The 20,934-nt window shown below is 30.5% G+C and overlaps 1 protein-coding gene across 1 annotated transcript in view; it reads left to right on the forward strand.

Annotated features, from left to right (window-relative positions):
- LOC147063539 (GTP-binding protein Rhes) overlaps nucleotides 1-20,934 on the forward strand; it is a 110,226-nt gene that overhangs the window by 51,582 nt on the left and 37,710 nt on the right. The window contains exon 2 of the mRNA XM_085959423.1: nucleotides 2,955-3,148. Within this exon, the coding sequence (XP_085815549.1) occupies nucleotides 2,955-3,148 (194 nt within the window). The remainder of the gene's footprint in view (nucleotides 1-2,954; nucleotides 3,149-20,934) is intronic.

The raw sequence follows: 20,934 nt of genomic DNA on the forward strand, positions 1-20,934 counted from the left end.
GAACGAAATATAATTTGTCATATAAATCCAACATGCGTCCATTTAATGTTCTGTTTTTTGTTCTATTTTTTTTCTTCTTCGTTCTATTAGTAACAATAATAATATATTCATTGTCATGTTTTCTTTTTATAGTAAATGGGTGACGTTTTTAGTTATCTTTACACGATTTAAGAATTAAAAGGTACCCCCGTCGCCATCACGAAACAAATTGACGTATTCACACCTCGACGTTCGGTTTTCGAGTGCCAGCGAGTCCAAAATTTCGTCGCGCCTATAATTGAAAATTATTTGCGGTTTCACTGAAGTATCGCCTTAAGGCTAAAAAAAGTAAACAATATCAAACATCTTATAAATTGGATCACAAAAACAATCATTACCTATCAAAATAAATTTTAAAATAAAAGTGAATATAAATTTTTTAATTTCATTATCAGATTTCGTGTTTTGTCGGGTAACATTACGTCGCTATAGGATTGGTTTCCCGAATATCCGTTTTTGTCGAAATCGACCTCTTAATGCAGAATGTTTTTTTGTATATAATTGGACGAGAACCATCTCTTTCTTTAAATTACTTTGTAATGGTAATGAATACATCATTCATATGCTGTAAAAATAACAATTTAAATATCTCTATGTATTTAATTATAGGATTATGAAATTTGTTTTTCGTCTCCTGAACATTTGGTCTATTCGGGAAACCAATCCTACAGCGACGATTATTTACCAATACAACTAATGTATTTTTACAGTTTTTATTTTAATGTATTTCGAAAGACTACTTAGATAATAATCTCTATATATATAAAAATCTCGTGTCACGATGTTTGTGGTCACACTCCTCCGAAATGGCTCGATCGATTTTTATGATTTTTTTAATGTATATTTGTTGGGTATGAGAATAGGTCAACAAGTATATTTCATACCGCTAGATGATTAGGGTATCTCTATCCAGAAAAAAAATTCTTTTATTTTTTTGACATTTTTTTTTTGTATTTTTTTTATTATTTGGCATCAAAAAATACCGATAACCCCAAATTTTCACTCTCCTACCCCCATCTTCCCATTTTTTAATCGCGATTTTATTATTTTTGTATGAACAAATTTAACCGTCGTTCGTATTTCAAACAGAACGAAATTATTTATGTTGTTGAATGACAGATGGCGCTACGTCCGAGAAGAATTCAAGAGAAGCGTCGCGTCATTTTGACATTTCATTCGGTATATCACAACGCAGTACGTGCAAAATTTTGTACGATTTATTTTAATTCATCAATTTTTGTTTACGTGTATTACAGTGCACAATACCAGCAAGACGCAAGGGGGGCCATTTGGGCCGTCGAACGAATAAAGCATCAAACTTGCGAAATAGTAAAGCAGAAAGAACAGACGAACAAATCCAACAAGATAACAAAAACGTGCGTGTGAGCATGTCGCAATTGCGTGCATCTCAATCACAAGAGGCACGAGCTGAACGAAATCAACAACGACAATTGGAACGGAGCCAAGCGCGCCGGTTCGTAGTCAATACACGCGGAGCAAATGACTGACAACGCCAACAAGTACATTGAGCATTTACATCCGCTTCGTTCCTTCGTCTCGCATTCGAGTACGAGCCAGATATTGAACATTCCGCTCATCCGAAAGTGCTGATTGGTGCTATGGACAAAGAAAGTCCCCATTGTGATTCGCTCAAATTCAAACATAGTCAGCCGGGATGTGTTGCGCATCAGGAAAAGTGCAACTACCAGAAATTGAGATACCGCCAGAACCATTGAACGGCTTGCTTATCGGCACGGTTCCAGATTCAAACTGTTCCTGAAGTCCATTCTCACATTCAATTCATGCTTCCAAATGACTTCGTTCGGAGCAACAGAAATAGTTCACGAGCGTGTGGCAATGGTCAATAATTCCATTCTACGTTCAAAATCAAAGGCCAAGTATACCGCAATGTAGGCTCATTGCTGCCAATACCAAACGAACCACATAATTTTTTACAAATCTACTTCATGGGCGGCGAGGACATCAATCGTGTAGATGCACGTTGCGGCTACAATAACCTCAATTCGCCTAACGCCAAGCGCATCGTCGGCGAACTTGACGCCCTATTGAATGAGCACAATCAATTATTGAAATTCTTCAAAGCACTCATGCACGAATTGCAAAGTGACAATCATGCTATTGTCATCAATCCTGATAAAACACCAGCTGGAGAGCACGTGCGTCGATTCAATGCGCCTGTTGTTAACGACATTGCTGGAATCATGGTTGGCGACCGCACATCGACGCGAGAAATCGTGATTCGAAGAAGAAACAATAATCTGGAGTTCATCGCTGACACACACCGTTCATACGACGCTCTCCAATATCCGCTAATTTTCTGGAAGGGACAAGACGGATATTGCATAAACATTAAACAACGAGATCCTATCACAGGTAATTCATTCATTATGAACATCATTACTCATTTTGAATTGAGAAAATGAATGGTTGGTGTTTTTTTGTTTTTATAGGCGGTCATCGTCTACAACGCTCGATTCCTCTTTCTGTCATAGATCCCATCCCTACACACTTACGATACATTCGTTATTTTTTATTTAACAACCAAAATATTCTCTAGAAATAATTTATATGGCAGAACAACGTTTGCCGGGTCAGCTAGTATACTATATAAGTTGACAATATTCTTTAACTAAGGTAGCTTGAAAAGTTTGTTAAAGTTATATACTGTTTTTTAAACAACATAATTTTATTTTTGAACGTAGTCCCATTTTAGGGCTATACCCTAGGTCCAAGTTGAAGAAAATCATATTATTTGAAAAGTAATGAGATTAATATCTGTAAAATAGTGTGATTTATTTTAGATAGAATACTGTCTTTCCACCTTAAATTGACTATTACCGCAATACAATGATTTTCAGTATTCGTGAATAAAAGAATTATTTCCTTTTTCCCAGGTCTGCGCGAGTCGGAAAAACTTCACTGGTTGCCAGATTCCTGGGCGCCAAATTCGAAGACAGTTACACGCCGACCATCGAAGATTTCCATCGGAAGTTGTACCGGATACGCGGGGAGATATACCAGCTAGATTTGCTCGATACTTCCGGAAATCATCCGTTTCCGGCGATGAGAAGGCTGAGTTTTCTTACCGGTGAGTTATAATTTTGTTCTTGATACAATTTATTGAAGTCTATTAGTGTCGTAAACTTTTGTGAATTTCTCTGGTAGGAATTTTAATATCAGTTTTCACTGCTTCATTAGGCAATTTAATCTCAAAATTTTTGACCTAAATTTTCTTGTTTGGTTACAATAATTTTTTAGAATTATTAATGAAACAAAAATTCAACAACTGCATATATATATATATATATATTGCATGTTTTAAGGGTAAAACTCGTTCATTTCTACATTAACTACCGATTAAATAAAAAATATCTAAAAGGTTGTTTGTCTTCTCGAATCAATATTTCAAATACAAATAGGTAGAGAGTTTTGCCAATAGTAGACATTTTATTGATTATTAAATGTATTCGAACGCAAAATATTATTAACACCCACAATTATTGGTATACTTGATTATTTATTATGTCACTGGTGGACACTTTGATACGTTATAAAAACGTGTACATTTGTAAAAATATTGACGACTTTTCCCTCCGCTAGATATTGGTAAATGTGAAAAGATAAAGGACAGAAAATAATTTCATGACTTGAGCATGAATCTTTCCTATAAATACTAGTCATGGGAACAAGTCATTTATTTTACAAGTGTCCTTTGTAATAAAAATTAAGTATTCAAATAAATGACTTTTTAATTAACTATTTCTTTTATTCAAACGAATAATTCACAAGATTTAAGAATATATCATTCTGATTATTGAACATTACATAATTTAGAAAAACACTAACCGAGAGAGTATATCACAACCAATATAAAAAACTTTTTTGAAAAAAGTAAGCCAACCGGTCGGGATCGAACCCGGCATCTCCAACGGGTAAACGCCCCAAACTCGTCGCATTCAGCCATTATGCTACGGAAGACATACTAATGACGACTAATATTTAAGCTATTGGCTATTAAATACCTACCACTCAGCGCTCTTCGAAATCATGTTACTTCGGCAATCGATTTTTGTTTATTAAATCAAAGTAGGTAGTTATTTTACTATTACAACGATTACTAACCGACGTCTAGGAATTTCTCCAATATTTTTTAAGCAACTTCTTGTACTTGCTAATAATTTTTAATTAACTATTTCTTTTATTCAAACGAATAATTCACAAGATTTAAGAATATATCATTCTGATTATTGAACATTATATAAATCAGAAAAACAAAAATCGATTGCCGAAGTAACATGATTTCGAAGAGCGCTGAGTGGTAGGTATTTAATAGCCAATAGCTTAAATATTAGTCGTCATTAGTATGTCTTCCGTAGCATAATGGCTGAATGCGACGAGTTTGGGGCGTTTACCCGTTGGAGATGCCGGGTTCGATTCTCGACCGGTTGGCTTACTTTTTTCAAAAAAGTTTTTTCTATTGGTTGTGATATAGGTACTCTCTCGGTTAGTGTTTTTCTAAATTATATAATGTTAAATGACTTTTTGTTTATCTGTCTAGAACTATAGCTGAAATAAAAAAATCACATCCTCAATGCATGGTTTTGAAAATAACAGAACTGGGAATATCCATCTTATATCCATCATCTATCGGAGGTCAACAACCATCAACGTGACCATAGAAGTTAAGATAAGAGTATATATGTATATACATACTTTATAATACTACAACAGGCCAAGAAGCCCAATGACAGTAGAATATTGAGTAATAAAAGTAAAACAATCACAAACAACAGCTAGGCTTTGAGTAAATCACATAAATATATTGTGACCTCACCGGGTTGAACCCGGAGCTCCCGGATGATAAGCCAGCGCCTTACAAACTGCACCATGAGAGCCGCTTGCAGAGGGAGAGAGGTTGCACTCACCGAGATTCATAAGCCACGAAATATATCGTTGCCTTTTTCTACATTTACCACTCATTCTTTGGCTATGTAGATAATTGTATATTGTGGTCGAGGTACTGTAGTTTTTTGGTTTATATGCTACGTAGAACTTATCTGTCCTTTCTAAGGACGTCACCATTTCTCACCCTGCCAGCGCAAGAAAAGTTGAGGATGCGTCTCTGAGTTAAGCACCCATATATCCATGCCATATCAAAGAATTGGAAAAACATAAGAGCAAACATAACTTTCATCTTAATTCTTGTTTACATTTCCTGAGACTCGTTTCAGAGGCGTATATTAGACAGGCCTTAATAAACAGTGAGTAAACATGTAAAAAACATATTAAAGTTTATCTGTGCTTGTTTTGTAATGTGAAAATTTTATAAAATTCATTATTGAAAAATAAGCTCTGAGTAGGGAATCCAATCCCGGGATCCCGAGCTATTTTCGATACTTATGAATCCCGGGATTGATAAACATAATCCCGGAATTTCGGGATTGATTTTTTTATCAATTTTTATGGAAAATATAACAGAAAAAATACTTTTAATACAAAATAACTACATTAGAAATAAACTGAGTTTGAATGAAGTTTGATGTGTAGGTTGCCGATTCATTTTATTTTTTCACATAGATTATTAAAAATGAGAAAGATTGGTAAAAAAACAATGCTTCGCACTTTTAACAAAGTAATTCCACCATGATATCATACGTTTTACGGCAGTTTCATATTTGGCTGACTAATTAGATTTATGAAGCGGAAAGGCCATAAGTACGCCATGATTATTTGCTTTACTATTTTAAATCTCGCTGATCTATTCATTATGTTTTAACTATCAGAAATAACAATCTCATATTAAATTCACATTATTATTTATATTACAATATTATTTACTCCATTAAACTTGTGTATTTCCAAGATTTAACGTATACAATATTAACAATAAATGTCTTAAATAGTATAAATTATACTAGATTTATTTTTGACCGATTTTATCAATGTTATTTGTAAATATAAAAATTTTATATTAACAATGGAAAAAATCCCAATCCCGGGATCCCGGGATTGTCAAATTGTAATCCCGAAATCCCGGGATCAGAATTTTGGCTCGGGATTGGATTCCCTAGCTCTGAGTAATAATAATGTAATGGGTGTTCTCTAGGGAAAGGTATCTCAGACGGAACAAGAATATTTCCGTTATGTGTCATCGACTTGTTAATTATATTTGGAATTACAGCTCCTTTGGGATAAGGGTTTATAGGTTAACACAGGTGTGCCAAGTAATTATTATATCTCAGGTGTACAGAATGTGCCAAGAATAAATCGGATAAATCATTCAAAATTTTCCACACATGATTATATTATTTTCTTTTGAGGTAGATAAATATTTTTTGACAGATATTTTTTGACAGATATTTTTAAATATACTGTAAGATTGTTGTTTTTATTTAATAAAACGCAATTTTTTATAGTACTTATTCCACTTTAATTAATATATTAGGACCGGTTTCGTCCGCCTCAGTGGGACATTTTCAACTGAATACATTTTTTTAAAACAATATTTATCAAACAAAATTCAAATCGATATAAATAATATAACAATAGGTACATAATAATTATCTGTCCAATAATACCTTCCCAATAACAGACTTATTTAAAACTAATGAGGTTGGACATTAATATTTCATACTACGTCAGGGGCATTAAACAAATTATTTAAAATATTAACAAACCACAAAATATGAAACAATCTACACTTACAATAACATTAATATCAACAAATAATTATGATTAGTCAAAATTTACAATAAAATTTTTATAAAAAATAAAATAAAACAATATTATCAATTGAAGTGAGATCGAATAAAAAACAAATACAACCAAAATATGAGTCAAAATTAAATAAAAATTAAAATAATAAATAATGTACAATATATTAAGTAATGTTATGACAATCCCAAATATTAAATAGGGTATAATAATGGAGAAGACACAAAATATAATTGATCATTTAACAAATTAGAATTGGGCAAAAATTTATACCTATTAATTTCTAGGATTTCCTGTTTATCCAATTTTATAGATTTCTCATTCAAATGCAGGATTTATAATTTTTTACTGATATTAACGCTTTCGCTGCTGAATAGATAATGAGATTTTAATTGCCCCCTTTAAAATGCACGTTAATTACATCGATTGGTCGCCTGGTCATTACGCACCGTGTGCGTCTTCCACGTCCAAAGTATTAAAAGAGTGATTATTTAAACATAAATGATTTCCAAAAGCTGAAGATTCATTACCATTTTCGGCACAGGCTAAATGTTCTTTGATCCTAGTATTAAAAGAACGTCCCGTTTGTCCAACATATTTGGCATCACAAGAGTCACAACTTTATAGATAAATTCCACTTTGGTTAAGTTTATCTAATCTTTCTTTAGTATTCACCAGTATTGAATTAAAATTTTTTGTGTTGTAAAATGTTACATTGAAAAGTTTTTTATCTATTTTTCCTGAAATATTCTCAGACACTCTTCCTAGAAAATTTGCGTTTTATTAAATAAAAACAACAATACAATGCAGTTCCACCATGAATTGACAGTTAACAAAATAAAAGAAATACTGTAAGATATTACGAGTGTTTTTTTATATTATTATATATTATATAGTAGATTTTTTATTGTAGAAAAAATATAGACCTAATAAACGTAGTTTAAGACAAAATGTCATCGTAGTGTTATATCGTGCATAAAATCAATAAGTAGATAACAGATTCTAATTAGAGAAACCGCATCTTCCTCTGATAACAACAGCATCCTCTCTGATATCAATAATATTGTTAATTTAAATATTGATTCAATTATTCTAATTAATTCCAGAAAACCACAAACAATATTTGTGTTGATAATTAGAAGTTTCTAGAACATTATTTCTTTCCATATATCTACCATTGTGCACGTAATGAAGTTGTTAGTTCTCCGTCAACCATTGTACCTCTTGTATTGTAAGTTGGCTTTCTGTCAATTGTAATATTTGTATGTCTGTAATCCTTATCCGTTTAATAAATCAAACATCTATCAAAAGTTCTTTTCTTTTAATTTGATATCTCCTGTGAAGTTTTCCGCTCTCTTTTCGCTATTCCTGACTAAACAAAAGAGACTTAAACAGAGTCCTATTTTCATAGTCCTCTGTATAATAATAAAATAGCAAATAATACCTTATAAGTATAAAGACTATTTAAATTCGTAATTACGAAACCTAAAAGAACTAGTGAAAGTGATAAACTATTTTACTTAAACTACTCCGCTTTTTGGGGACGTAACAGTACAAACGCTTAATAGAATTGAGAGAGGCAATAAAAGATATAAAATTCGACATAATCGGAATATCTGAAGTAAGACGCCAAGGAACAAAGATAGAGGAATATGACAATTATATTCTATGTCACATAGGACTTACACCTGGGGCGTCGGTTTCTTAAAACATAAAAACACAAGAACAACATAGAAAACTTCATAGGTATAACAGATAGAGTACCACTATTGAATTTAAAAATACAAGGAAACGAATTATCTCTCATACAAGTATACGCACCCACAGAAATAGCGATAGAAGAAGAGATTGATATTTATTCATACAAATGTAAACAAAGCTATTAACCAAGCACATAAAACTTTTATAATAATGGGCGACCTAAATGCAAAAATAGGCCAACCCAGACAAGACGAATACTTAGCAACGAAATCAAACGGGTATGGAGAAAGAACCAAGAGAGGCCAGAGATTAACACTTTGGGGGCCTTCACCCGAAGAGGGGTTCTTACAAACCAAACAAACTAATTACATATCATTATTTCATTTATAAACATTATCTAATAGTATTATATACAAAAAGAAAAAATATTAGTATATACATGAGTATTATACAAAAATATAAAAAATAATAATAATTAATATTATAAAAACTAGAAAATAAGTAGATAATACAACCATAGGTAGATATATTCATAGGTTATATATATATATATATATATATATATATTCATTAGATATAGCCATTTAACTGTCATTTACTTTTGTTTGTAAGAAATAAAAATGCTTTTTTATTTATGAAGTCATAGGTAATTCTTATGAATTAAAAAATGATCGAAAGCTTAAAATCGAGAGCACTCATTTAGTAGGTGAAATATGGCGGTTCTTGTAGTACAGTCGCTGGTCTTACAATCGGGAGCTCCGTGTTTGATTCTCGTTAAGAACACAACACATTTATGTGATATTCTCAAACCCTGGGTATTTGTGATTTTTTAAATTACCTACTAACAACCACCTTGTACAAAAAACAAAGAGCCTGAAAAAGTGAAATATATGAGTTCAAGTTCAGTCATATAACATTTTTTATTATAAGGTTTGTGAGGTTTTTTTTTTAAATGATATTAATTAATCTATTATTATACATATTAAATTAACCAACCATTGATTACGTTTAATTAACTCGGTAAGTATCATATTTTCTGACATTATGTTATATTATTGTGTTAGTATTTACAGTAAATAAATAAAATAAATATATGCTTTAAAACAGTATTTAGTTTCTGAATCACTCTATTCCCTATGTGAGAATATTCACATTTGAACTTTGAAATTAGGTTATCAACGGTTGTTAGAGTACTATATAAAATGACCAGACAATATATGTAATTAATCAATACTAATTAGATCAGTTTATTAAGAGTAATATTGATGTGAATTTCTAGTGAACTTTATAAATTATTATCTTAAGGAAGAGATCGTAAATTTTGAGCACTGTAAAATAGTATATTATTCTAATAAATAAATTGTCTGAAACTATGTATATAATATTATTGTTATTTTGTATAATGATTCATAATGGTAAGCCAAAATCTATTTGAAATAACAAATTTAATATAAAGTGATGATATTACACTTAAAATAGATGTAAGCCCAAAATTATTCAAAGGGTTGTAATAACTTGAGGTATATCTACATATTTTATAGACAGGACAAATAGCAACACGAGAGAATGTTTATTAAATTAATTTTTAATATACAACATACTAAAGTATATCACTATATTCGATAACAATAGAATGAATGTGAATAATGAGTAATAATAGAATGAATTCCACACACGGATAAGAAAATCTCAAATTCCACAAGTCAATTAAAAAACTACGTGATTTAACTTTGACCGAAGTAAACCTTATACAATGACAAGAAAAGACCGTTTACCGTTACCCTCTCTGGAAAGTCAATATGTTCGCACGAATGACTGAAAGCTCGCTTTTTTTGAGCGCGAGAAAAGCTCCATGAGAGAAAAAAAAAGACTAAAACTTTTCTTGTTTGCTTAATTTGAAAGCATCACATTTGTAAAGGGAACGTAGCATTTCTTTATTTCCATTAATGGGTCTCGTAGTATTTTACGCCGTACGTGCTTCATTCCGACAACCGCACCGAATATAAGTTTAATTATTATTCTACGTAGGATGAATGTCAATAAAATCTGATACAGAGACCAGAAAATAACTAAACATTACAAGAAAATATGTATAGAAAATAATATATATTATCATATATGTAATTATAACGATATTTAAATGGTTTCTAAAAAAATCCTATAATAAAAATGTATTAAAGAAATTGCTAATGTTTATCAAATTATAATATTTATCGTAATAAAATTTTGGGATTTCACATCGTGTTCTTTGTCCTTCTTTCCTCGACGTATCGGGCTCGTGACAGAGGCCATCTCTTGAGAATGAGAAGAACAAGCAGTTAAAATCCAAATATTTAGAAAGTCTCAAATATTATTTGAAACATAATTTGGCTATAACAGTGATGCATATTCTGAGGTCTGTGGGCCATATGCGGTCCAAAATATTTTACTGATTTTAATGAAATTTAAACACATAATATGCTTGCTATGACGCACATAGATTATGCAGTAACACAGCAATATAATCTGAATCGTCACTGACACTAAACCATACAGTACTGTTCTGTTTTATTTAATATTTGACATGTAATGCAGAGTGGAGAGTGATCGAAGTATCTGATATTCAACTATTTAATTTCAAATAATAAACGGTATTTATCTAGTCTCGTAAAATCTACGATTATTTTTCAACACTTTTACCCACTGCGGCCCCGTGAACGAATTGAAAATTAATAAATTGGTGCTCCTGTCAAATAGGTTGAGCACCACTATTTATTTGTAAACATATTGATACCTAGCGGAACTTGAATCCGCATCCATCAAGTTCAGTTTAATTAATCCATCCATGCCATACCTCGTCACAAGAAAATTAACTTCTTAAGTCTTATCCAAACCAAAAACATATTATAGACAAACAATGTTTTCCAATCGCGTCGGAAAATAAAAACACGTCAAAATTTGTATCAGATCATTATTATTAAATCTTTACAAAACTACGGTTGGAAAGAAACGTTAGAAAATACTATACAACTTTCGAACAGTTTATTTACAATGTTCATTTTGTTCACTGAACCGATGCGTCTGATATTTTTTGACTAGGCATTAATAGCTATAAGACTCCCATCTTTAAGGCCCATATGCCCAACGTAGGTTAAAATGGAGCTTTTATGGTATTTTCCCCTTTTCTATTGGCATTTCCTTGTAGTTAAGCTACAACATACGGCCGTAGCCATAAATTGACAAACGATAAATGAACTAGGAAGTAAGATCATGTTAACGCCAGTGATTGAACATGTACTTAACCGGAAAAACTGACGAAAAAACGAAAAAGGATAATAAAGCTGCAAAATTATAAAAATCGATTATCTACAACGTTTAAGGAATGTCCATGCTTATGCTCTGAAAATACCATAAAATCTCCATTTTAACCTACGTTGGGTATGTGGGCCGTTAATCAACATTCGTTAAATCTGACGACTGGCTATTATATCCATTCAATAACGAATTATTCATTCATAAATCTTCTGATATTCGTTCTATAACAATTGTTTAAATTAACATGATACGTATGTATACATCTTTTTAGTTTTATATTATTTTTTTATGCTCTTAATTAAACGTTTTATAATTACTTATAGCTCACGTAAATTTTCCGAATATACGAGTAATACCTACACTAAATTTTTCAATATTTAAATTAATCAGCAGATGAAAATATCAGTTTAATAAATCTATTTTTAATTTGCTTATATTTAGGCCAAGCAGTAATATATCGACTTATAATTACTGTGGGTCTCCGATTTGAATCCTAGATCTGCTGAATATGATATAATAATTTTATTGTTTTATCAAATAATGTATTTGTGCCCAGAGATCTTATAAATTGTATATTTTATTATTATTCATATTTTACAACTTAAAAGACATCGTTGTGAGGGTTTAAGGTCTACTACAAATTGTGGAACCAATTAAAAAAAGTTGTCTATATTATGCAATTAATCGTAAAACGATCAGGCATCGCAAAATAATAATAATAATTATAATTAAAGTATAATTATATCCTTATAATTATACTTTCAAGAAAATCTAATTTATAATGATTTTGTACTATTTAATTGGAATCGTTTATTAGAAATTAATAATAAATTCATTAGGTAAATATATATACTTACACAGCTTTTTAAAATAATATATACCATTCCCTTATTCTACAAAATTTATTCAAATATGAAAACCATTTTCATACACAGTTTTATCGAGGTACCTACCCCAACAAAACTACGTTGCTATGGTACTGCAACATTTATGTCACTTGTCATATTTTTACGGTTGTTTGAAAAACAGTAAAAGCGCTGTATTGTATTGTTTTAGTAAAAATCAATTCAAATACTATATCGTCTTTAAACATTTTGTTGCTGACAGTAAAACATAAAAGTACAATGCTCACAATGTAGTGTTCTGAATTCTATTGCATGTTGCTTTGTCTAGAAACCGTCTGTCATAAAAATATGGCTAGGAACGGTTGCAAAACAACATCGCAAAACGGGCAGATTACCTACAGAGCTCACTTATAATAAATACAGTTCAAATGTGTCCATATGATGCCAGAACAGTCGTGTATAACATGTTTTACCAAAATTACTTTGAACTTTAGCCGTTTCAGTAAACGTGAATATTTTTTTGATATTTGAAGGGTTTGTGATTCGAAAGGGCAGAGTAAAATTGAAACTTGAACTTCAGTCAATAACAAAACTTTTTATTATTAAAACATACAGTATTTATTTATTTAACTAATTTTTTATTCAACGAATAATTGACAAGATTTAAGAATGTAACATTCTTTTTATTGAACAAATATAAAAAATAGTTTAGTAATTAAATTATTAGCAAGTTCAAGTAAGTTACATAAAAAAAACCTTGGAGTGATCCGTGACATCGGTTAGTAATCAATTAATGTCCACTTTGATTTAAAATACAAAAGACGATTGCCAATAGTAACTCAATTTGGAAAGCGCTTCAGAGAGTATTGTAAGATAAAAAAAACATTGTAAGCCATTAGTTAAAATTTGTAGAAATTGAATAGGATACCTATAGCATTGTGGTCGATGTGCGTAGGCGCAAATCCCGAGAGACGCAGGTTCGATTCCTGCTGGGTGTCATATTTTTTTCAAAAAAGATTTTTTCTATTGTTAATATATTTTCTCAGAACTGTTTTCAAAATTATATATAATATTATTTAGCTAATGTTAGTATTATCTACTGAAAATATGTTGCAGATTATGTATATGTTAATAAAATGCAATGCAATTCTTGGAACTGCTAAATTATTATAAATATAGTACAAATATTTTTTTAGAATACTAAACTTAGGTAATTTTATAATGCTGATCACGTATCTGCATAATATCTACATAAAATGCTTCCAGTTTTTAAACGACTGTTTCAGTTGGTAAAAGTTATTACAGTTAGGCTAAGTCCCTGAAAAGCTTCCAATATTATTCTGGTATAAATAATGATGATGAACATTTTCAGGTTTAAAGTCGACGCCTATATATTATATATTTCTGAATTTTCAAATCCTGTTTTCTATTTTTCGTTGTAGTAAATGTTTCTCAAATTTTAATAAGTATAAAAAATCTCACCTTCAGTTTATAGAAAAATGAGATTATAAACATTTCATTATAAAAAATCCAGAAACAAAAACCACGTACCTACTCTATATAATATATTAAATTCTAATTTAAAACCACACGTTGAGCTGATTCATTGTTTGTTGTATAGAAAGATAACACCTAAGATAAACTGAAACTTAACTTAAATGAACCGTAGGAAGCTCTAGCTATCATACGAAGTACTTCGTCAACATATTTGACGAGGAATTATTTCGGAGTTCGTATATTTAAAATATTATGGAAAGCCCCGCCCACCTAATTATTGCAAACTTTATAATATATAAGGGGAACCAAAGTGAAATGTTTATTGTGTACTTACATGTCTTTATTATACTTATTTATCAGATTTCACATTCTTGTTAGGGGCCAAAAATTATATCAGTACTTTCATTTCAAATGAATTAAACATTCTAATCTTTTAATATAATACACAACTACTGTGGTATACATTATCGTTTCTTTTCTTAATTATACCATAAAATACAAAAATTAGATTCGAAAGATGATTTAAAAATTTGTATTAAACATCTCTTTATCATTATATGATTATAAAACTATTAAACCAATTAAAAAAATACTAACTATCCCCTGGGGGGACATGCTCGTCGAAGGTCAAAATTGAGTTTTTATTGTATTTTCAAACCATGATCCTGGACACTCCTTAAACGTTGTAGATAATCTATTTATATAATTTTGAAGCCTTATTATCCTTTATAGTTATTTTAAACATTTGATGACTGCATAAAGTATTTTTGTTACATAAAATAGTATTCTTTTAAACCTCTCGCTCTAATGTTTTAGAATATAGTCATATTTCGGTACATAACTGTGCAGTGGTGTTAAAATTTTTTACATTTATTAATTTTTTTTTATGTATGAATGGTCAAAAACATAGCTTATAATAAATATCTTTAGAATCATCTTCAAATGTGTTAATCTTGCCGATTTTTTGAATAATAAAATGCCTAATTCTTGTCAAATTTGGGATCACAAAGATTATCAATATAATTTTTTATCGTGAATATTTTACAAAAATTATCTCGTAATAAATTATGCTAATGGTTTTATAAATGCGTTTAAAAATTAATAAATGTAAAAAATCTTAACACCACCTCACATGGACGTACTGAAATATGACTATATTCTAAAACATTAGAGCGAGAGGTTTAAAAGAATACTATTTTATGTAACAAAAATACTTCATGCAGTCATCAAATGTTTAAAATAACTATAAAGGATAATAAGACTTCAAAATTATATAAATAGATTATCTACAACGTTTAAGGAGTGTCTAGGATCATGGTTTGAAAATACAATAAAAACTCAATTTTGACCTTCGACGAGCATGTCCCCCCTTAAAGAATCTTTTTTTTTTAAATATTCCTTTATTTCTACACTGATGAGTCTTTCAATACACAAGCCAGTCTTATTTGGGATAACTTTTCGGTCATTTACGTGTATGTTGTTTCTACGTCGGTTTTGTTGGTATTGCAATTAATAATTATTGTAATATCTTAAAACTATATATCTAGATACTGGTTTACCCGTTTGACTCTGCCTTCCATACTTAATCGTCAATAGAGGCGGGCACATACATACATTTATTAACGGCAATTAATAATTATTGTATTATCTTAAAACTATATACCTAGATACTGGTTTACCCGATTGACTAAGCCTTCCACACTTAATCGTCAATAGAGGCGGGCCCATACATACATTTATTAATGGCAATTAATAATTATTGTATTATCTTAAAACTATATACCTAGATACTGGTTTACCCGTTTGACTCTGCCTTCCATACTTAATCGTCAATAGAGGCGGGCACATACATACATTTATTAACGGCAATTAATAATTATTGTATTATCTTAAAACTATATACCTAGATACTGGTTTACCCGATTGACTAAGCCTTCCACACTTAATCGTCAATAGAGGCGGGCCCATACATACATTTATTAATGACAATTAATAATTATTGTAATATCTTAAAACTATATACCTAGATACTGGTTTACCCGATTGACTAAGCCTTCCATACTTAATCGTCAATAGAGGCGGGCACATACATAAATTTCTTAATGGTAACTCAGAAATTTAGTATGTTTATGATTCGTAGCACGTTGTATATTGCCGGTATAACAGATAATATGATGGCAACTGCTATAATATAAACGTAACATGAGTTTCGGTTAACGACAGAATGAGGAATTTTAAAAGTCTGAATTTATCTCTGATAATCTGAGGCATTGATCAGAATTAAGATTTGACATGAAACAATCTCTTGCTTCTTGTTATTCTCTCTCGACTCGTCTAGTGATCATTGTCATCATAACGCACAGTCTACATAATTTAAGCTGTTATAAACACAATTATTATAGCTGACAACAGCTGTTACAAATTGGATTCATATGTCGACTACTTCTATCATATAAGTTATATTTTCCAATATATGTTTATAGGTTATCTATTCAAAATTTATTATTTTGTCATCCACTCAATATAATATACAAAGTTTAAAAATAAGGAACAACTGAAGATCGCTTCTTACATCACCTGCATACTGGCTAGTTATTTATACAAGATTGAAAAAAAATGCAAAAAAACACCATATCTACTGTCATTTGTATACAAACTGTGTTTAAATTCTAATGGAGTTAACTTTCTAAAATCGATTAAATGTACTTTTTTCTTTACTTACTAAGATATTTTATTTATATATATTTTAATATAGTTGGTTGAGCTTTTTAAGTGGACTGTAATTATTTTGTGGGAAGATGAGGAGGTCGGATCTAGCGGCGGGGGCGATGGAACAGAATGCAAGACACTGACCTTTGTGATAATGTATGATGGCTCCGTGGTCTGGTTTCAACTTTCGCTCGCGCGGTGTTGTTGTTTTGGGTCACCCGGTTCGTACACTCACGCACTTTGTGACACAGTTTTATGGATTATATGTGAGGGTGTATGAATGATGATGATAGATTATGAATGAGTCTGTATCTATTGAGTCAATCACTTAAGCAACGGAAAAATATTAGAAACCCGCACACGCCCGCTGTCGAGATGCAACTGAATGTTCTTTGTAATACCGTCTCTCATCACGTTTCTTGATTCTCGTCATGTTTATTGATTGTCTGGTAACAATAACACTGGGGATTAGGAGGTAGGTGAGCAGATAAGGAGTGGATATAAATGGCCCAACCAATAGTGTATAAGTTCAAAGCTGCCAACACGCAAATATGACTGAAACCAAGAAAAGTTAAATTATATTAAAACAAAATCTTTCAAATATAATATCCTTATAAAATTGTCGCGATGAATTAACATATTTCGAAATAGAAAACATTCGTGGCAATTATTTCCAATCATTCTATAACTATTGATCCAACGTTGATAGTACATCCAACAAACGTTGAATTTGAGAAAACCTACACTGACTATACCCGAACTTATGGTATCTGTAAATATTAGCAGTACTAAAATATTAAATGATCTATACATAATAAAGGCCAACATAATAAATGTAGGTAAGTACAACTTTAGGTTGCTATAAAATAGTATTTCAAATAGATTTTAAAAGTTATATGTCTTTTTTAATATAACATTATGATTTGTCAAATACCGGTATTCAATAAGAAAACCGAAATACCGGTATTGATAATATATTCATTCGGTGTTGCAATCCCTATTACACTCATATTAATAATAATTACTGAATATTGAATTTGTATTATCATATTTTGATGAAAATAAATATATAATATTATTATAAAGTTAAATCTTATTACATAATATATGGCACGTATTTATTTATAGACCTGGAAACAATCAAATTTGTAGTAATGCCAAAAACAGATTTTAAGTACTTAGGTACAAAGAACTTATCTCTGCATTATCCTTTATCACTTTGTATTTTAGTATCAACGTCTAAGGCATATTCCATGATTTATAAATTATGATACAGTATTCTATTAAATCTAAATGTCGGCTGAATTATTAAGCTCGAAGCGGATACTATTCCATAAGTCACGGTTCATATTAAACTTATTTTCACTACCGCTTTCCAAGGTTAGAATTATTTGAAAATTAATAGGTACGATGTATATGAATCAACGTATATAGATATTATATACATTAACTTCCCTATAGAGAAATAATTTCGTTTTGTGAGCTTCATAATCGGATGAATTAATAATTAGTCACCTCAGTACTATCTTATCTTAAGGTACAATTTACTAGTTTTAAATAAAATAATCAATATCCAAGTTCGGATACAGTGGCATAGACATAAGACAAAAGCTAGTAATTTCTTACACATGTGTTATAGATAATAATTTTTTTTAAATGTATCACTTACAATCATTGGCGGCTTAATCCGGAAAAACCTAGCAGGTCAATTTTGAATATATTATTTTAATTTGCCTTTTCGTTGTATACTGAAAAGACGTATTGCAAATTGACTTTTTATACATTATAGAATAAGTGCTAGAAATTGTTATAGGTCGGTACCTACTAACCCTTCAAAAAATGTCCGTTTTTCATAACGCCAACCCATCGTTAACCGAAATTGCACACAACGCGTTATATTTTTTTGTAAATCAGGTCCACTTTTCTTTCTTTGCTTTTTGAAAAATCATCAATCACACGATTATAAAAATTGTCTATTTTTCCCACATATTTTTTTTCAATACTGAGCATTGCAAGAGCGGTCAGTCTATCCTGGCCCTATTGCGTAGAAAGGTTTTTATTCTTTTGAGAGTGGAAAAACATCTTTCACTTTCAACTGTTGTCATTGGTATGACGCAAATAAATTGGAGAACTTTGATCGACTCGGAAAATGTTTCGTTGAAATTATTGCTGAGTAAAAAATGTAGAAGAGAAACTGCACTAATAGCGCCATGCAAATCATCTCGTTGATAAAACACCAATAATTCATTTTTTAACTTGATTATGTTTATTTCTTCTAACAGTTTTACCAAATTTACTTGACGTGTGGGAAAATTATTTTTAAAATCAGTGTAATTTTCTTTATTGAACAAATCGGATATAATGAGATGATCGTTGGATGCAAATCGTGCTTCCATTTCCATTATAATTGTATCACAGACTTCAATTGCTACTGCGTGCGTACTAACTGCTTCACAAAAATGTTATAAATCACCAAAAACTCCTTATATATTATTAAAATAACCAAAGGCATTCGTCAAAACCTGTCAACGAATCCGAACCGCATACACAGTTGCGTCTTGAGACCAATTATCTAGTCAGTATTATCATTCTGTTTCATTTAATTAGGTGAAAAAATCTTTTGTCTCACACTCGGGCATTGCCGATATTACAGTAATTCACGCACCGTTACAAGCTTCGATCTCGTATTTTGTGTTATATCGATCTCTGTCTTATGTATGAGAAACGAGAGAGAAAATTTTATAAAAATATTCAATTTGGGTCAATTTTCAGACTGCCGGTGAACACAATATTTTTGTTCGGGGAATTATCGCCCAAACAAAAAAAGCCCAATATACTGGGTTGACACAATATCGCGCGCCCTATAATTTCAAATCCACCGATTATTATTAATATTATTATATATGACATTGCACATATTATTAATATTATTATGTCGATTGTAATGCCGGGCCCACACCGAAAACAAGTCGCGCGACAACTCGTTAAATTTTACGATAAGCATGATAATTATCGTAAAATTTCTTAAGCAATTATGATAATTATCGTAAAATTTAACGAGTTGTCGCGCGACTTGTTGCCGGTGTGGCCGCACTTTTAGGTATTTATTTTGGCAGGTCAATGACCGAATGACCTATAGAGGGAGCCGCCAGTGCTTACAATAGATGGAAATTAACGAAAAATTGTTTACTATAAAAACTTAGTTAAAGCCATAATAAATTTATTTTAATTCAAGATTATTTTGCGGTTTTATTATGTTGATATATTTTTCAATTAATTTTTTATTCAAAATAGCATACCTGAGTATTTTATAAAAATGATATTATCATTCGGTATTCATCAAATTATCAAAAATAGTTTTACGACAAGGCCCTCCTCGTCTGAAAGGGCTTTCTTAAGTGTTTTTCTCACATAGTGGGCTTCATTGAGTATGGATACCGAAATAATTTTCGTGTGATTGAATGTAATGTGGCAATTTATTATTGTCAGTACTCAATAGTGGGGCTATATTATGATATAAGAGAGGGATTGTTGGTAATTTTTTTTGTTATAATGAAAAGAAGGGGTGAGAATTTTTAATGGAAAAAATGTGAGGAAATGGAGATCAATAATAATTGATTATTATGTTATTGTCACTTATTAATACTTGTATATATATTTTTCAAATGAAAATTTGGTACATTCTTATACTTTAAAAAAGCTCCAAAAAACTCTAAAAGCTCAATTTATTAAGATTATAATAGTAACAACTAAATACGATCTGTAAATTTAACTTTGAAGCTTAAAGTATGTATAATAACTGTTAATAAGTATCCATACATTATATGCTGTAAAAATAACCTTTATATGAGATGGTAAATAGCATTCATTTAAACATGATTTTTTACCAAGTAAAGTCCCTTGAAATCTTTAAATGAGAATTTTATTTTTCAATATTTAAACGGTCATACAATTATTTATTATAAATAAATTTATTCAACTAATACAATAATCATAGTATTATGATTTATCTGTTTTCTAAAGTAACTTTGGACATAGTAGCTTTATAAGGAAGTTCTATACGCGCATCACTATGGCATTGATCTCATATTATGTAAAAAATGAGTGGTAAAGC

Source organism: Rhyacophila brunnea, unplaced genomic scaffold (assembly GCF_057557595.1).
Source record: "Rhyacophila brunnea isolate RB1 unplaced genomic scaffold, BYU_Rbru_1.0 scaffold_9, whole genome shotgun sequence".
Lineage (NCBI taxonomy): Eukaryota > Metazoa > Arthropoda > Insecta > Trichoptera > Rhyacophilidae > Rhyacophila > Rhyacophila brunnea.